General features: G+C 52.0%; 1 protein-coding gene across 1 annotated transcript; it reads right to left on the minus strand.

The window, feature by feature from the left end:
- Positions 1-1548: 1548 nt before the first annotated feature.
- On the minus strand, positions 1549-2926 carry LOC119338628 (aspartic proteinase nepenthesin-1-like). The gene is made up of 3 exons (XM_037610922.1): positions 2688-2926; positions 2213-2653; positions 1549-2170 (listed from the first exon to the last, which is right to left on the minus strand). The coding sequence occupies exons 1-3, from the start codon at positions 2924-2926 to the stop codon at positions 1549-1551; spliced, it is 1302 nt and encodes a 433-aa protein (XP_037466819.1).

Below are 2926 nucleotides of genomic sequence, written 5' to 3' on the forward strand. Positions count from 1 at the left end.
GGCACACACCTCCTCCCCGTTGATGGCGGTGGCAAATTGACATGAACGTCAGGGGAGGGATCAGGTCGGAGAGTGGGACGGTGGGTGTGGGACTCATCCTGGTCGGTCTATGGGAAGTATGGTGTGAAGGAGAGAGGGTGTCATGGCAAAGGTGAGGTATGCATCATCTGGTTTAAAGGTGAGGGATCCATAGAGAAATGTCCCACTACGGCGGGAAGCCGAGCAAGAAGTGGAGGGTCCGACAAAAAAAGGGAAGAGTGCGTCGTGGTGTCGGTTTTTTTGTTGGGACGCGTGTTGGGAATAACAGGGTAGTTAGTCCAAACAATCACATTTCTCCCCCACATATGGGCTGGATTTGAGAAAGCTCGGACTGTCCAGACGGCTGAGTTTTGGGGAGCCCACTCTGTGCCCATTTGATGTGCAAGCATGCCTAAACGTATGCGTAAAAAATGAGCTTTGACCTTGGACAAGACCTTAATTATTTGTTTGATTCATTTATATACATAGGTACGTGCATGTGTGTTGCCATGGAAGCCAAATAATTTGGTTGCTCAATCATGCATGGTAAGTAACTTAATGGGATTGAGTGGTGTATGGGAAGATGCGGTGAAATATGGTGTAAAATTGAGTAACGAAATTCCACATTATTGCAAAGAGGTAAGTTAAGTAAGGTGGAGTTGATGTAGTACTACAAAAGGTAAATAAATTAATGTGATTGAGCGGTGAATTTGAAAGGTGTGATCAAATATGGCATGGTGAAAAAAAAATGGTTGGATGAAAAAAATTGGTGGATGAGTATGGTGGAAAAAGGAGAACCGGTTGACGAAGAGTTTTTCTTGACAAGAAAAGGAACACTACTTATTAAGTAGTATAAAGGTTGCAGCTCGTAGTAATGTACGGGTGTTCTACTAATAGCAATAACGAAGGGGTTGTAAGTTGTATGTATATCAAAGAGGACTAGGTAGTGATAACGTAGAGGCTCTAAGTTATACACATATATAGTTGAGAGAGTTAAAGGGCTTTTTCGGTCTCGAGGGGTATGTAGGGTTAGTTGGTTGAGACTATCGGCAAATTGTGTCGCCCATGCCTTAGCCAAGGAAGGTTGTAGTATGGAACTGTGCAAGACATGGTTCCAGCACCTCTCTCCCAAAAAATCGTAAAAAAACTCAAGTGAGTTGTATCATATAAAATAATGGACGTGCCTCGGTCTCAGTGAGCTGAGGGCTGAGACGTAACCAAGTCTCAATCAAGTGACATGCTAACAGATAGGAAAGATAAGAAGAAAAAAAACAAAAAAAAAATTGCACGGATCTCAATATAAAATCTCACAAATATAGCATCGACTGAGACATAATTAACCAAGTCAGTCGACTAAAATTAAAAAAATAATCTAATGGTTCTCAAATATTTAGGCATATATGTATTGTCGAGATGGAAATGAAATAAATGTGTGTAAAAAAGGTAAGAAATGAAGCACTATATATATCAATAATGTAGGGGTTGTAAGTTGCACGCATGAATGTCAAAGAGGACTGGGTGGCGATCAAGTTAGAAAAGAGCTTGCGAGCCGAACATCCACAGGAGAGTGGCCATTATCATGAGCGACGCCCACTCCGGCACCGGAGCACCTGCTGGTGCCGTCTCGAACGTTAGCCGCCCTCCACCGTTGCCATAGATGTCGTAGGTCATCTTCCTGCCTGCCTGCAGAAGGCTACCCAGCACCGAGCCGGTAGCCGCCGAGGGCAGTATGGTGAGGCACGTCTGCCCGCTGTCGTCGGCGAAGAAATAGTTCTCCACCTTGAGCTCCATCGCCGCGTCGGCGCCGTTAAACAGAAGCGCGAGCGTCGGGACCTTGGCTTTGGCAAGGTCCTGCGTGAGGAAGCACACGCGATCAAGGTTGCCTCCGGCTGCGACGTTCACCGGAAACACGCCCTGCGACTGGATCCTGCTCACGAGCTCCGGCCTTAGGACGTTGTACGCGGCCTTGTCGAGGTAGGTAAACGGCAGAGTGGTGCTCAGGTAAACCCCGCCGGAGCCATCATGCCGGACGTCGAAGGTCCCCGCCGGGATGGCCGTGAGGAGCTGGTCTTCTACCTGCACGCCCGTGAGGTTGACGTAGTACAGGTAAGGGTTCTGGTGTTCTGTGGCCGGCAGCAGCAGCGTGCTGCTGCTGCCGCCGCCGCCCCCTGTAGTCGTCGTTGCCGTCTGCAGCGCGGTGTAATCGGCGCCGGCGCCCCAGCTCCATCTGAGGTGCCCACGCGCACGCGCACTCGCATTTTTTCCGCCGGGAGGCGAGATAAAGTAGGTGAAGCTGGAGATTTTGAGCTGCGAGACGAGGGAGAGGGGTCCCCTGCTGAAGCCGGCGAATCCGGAGGCCCCGTCGAGGTTGGGCACCGTGATGTCGCCGCTGCAGCCGAACACCACGCCTTTGACGGGCGTGGCCCCGAAGCTGAACGTCTCGGTGGCGAGGAAGCCGGACGTGGCGCCAGTGTAGTAGGGCTTTACGTACCCGCAGAGATTGTCGTCTTGCACGCGGCACTGGTGCTCGCCCAGGACGGGGAGCATGTAGTCGCAAATCTGGGTGTCGCAGCCGACCAGGGCGTCGGAGGAGGAGTTTCTGGGGAGGAATGTGGGCGTCGTCGGCGGCGTCAGCCTGGTGCAGGAGGGGCAGCGTTCGCAGTTCGCACTGCGCCCAGACGAGGTCGCTGGCGATGTCCATGACGACGGAGAGGGGCTGCGGCGATGTCCCAACGGCGAGGTCGAAGATGAAGGGGCTGAAACCGTCCGACGCAGCGCTGCCCACCTGCGGGTCGTCGTTGCGCTGGCCCGCAGTTAGGCCCTGCTGCGCCGACGAGACAGACGCCCGAGCCAGAGGAGGAAGAAAAAGAAGAAGAAGAAGAGGAGGAGGAAGAAGTGAAGGTGCCAT

This window comes from Triticum dicoccoides, chromosome 7B (genome assembly GCF_002162155.2).
Source record: "Triticum dicoccoides isolate Atlit2015 ecotype Zavitan chromosome 7B, WEW_v2.0, whole genome shotgun sequence".
Taxonomy (NCBI): Eukaryota; Viridiplantae; Streptophyta; class Magnoliopsida; order Poales; family Poaceae; genus Triticum; species Triticum dicoccoides.

Coding starts and splice junctions, on each gene's coding strand:
- LOC119338628 (XM_037610922.1), bottom strand. CDS start 2,926: ATGGCACCTTCACTTCTTCCTCCTCCTCTTCTTCTTCTTCTTTTTCTT. Junction 2,654..2,687: donor AGCGACCTCGTCTGGGCGCA/GTGCGAACTGCG, acceptor CTCCTGCACCAG/GCTGACGCCGCCGACGACGC. Junction 2,171..2,212: donor GCCGGCGCCGATTACACCGC/GCTGCAGACGGC, acceptor CGGCGGCGGCAG/CAGCAGCACGCTGCTGCTGC.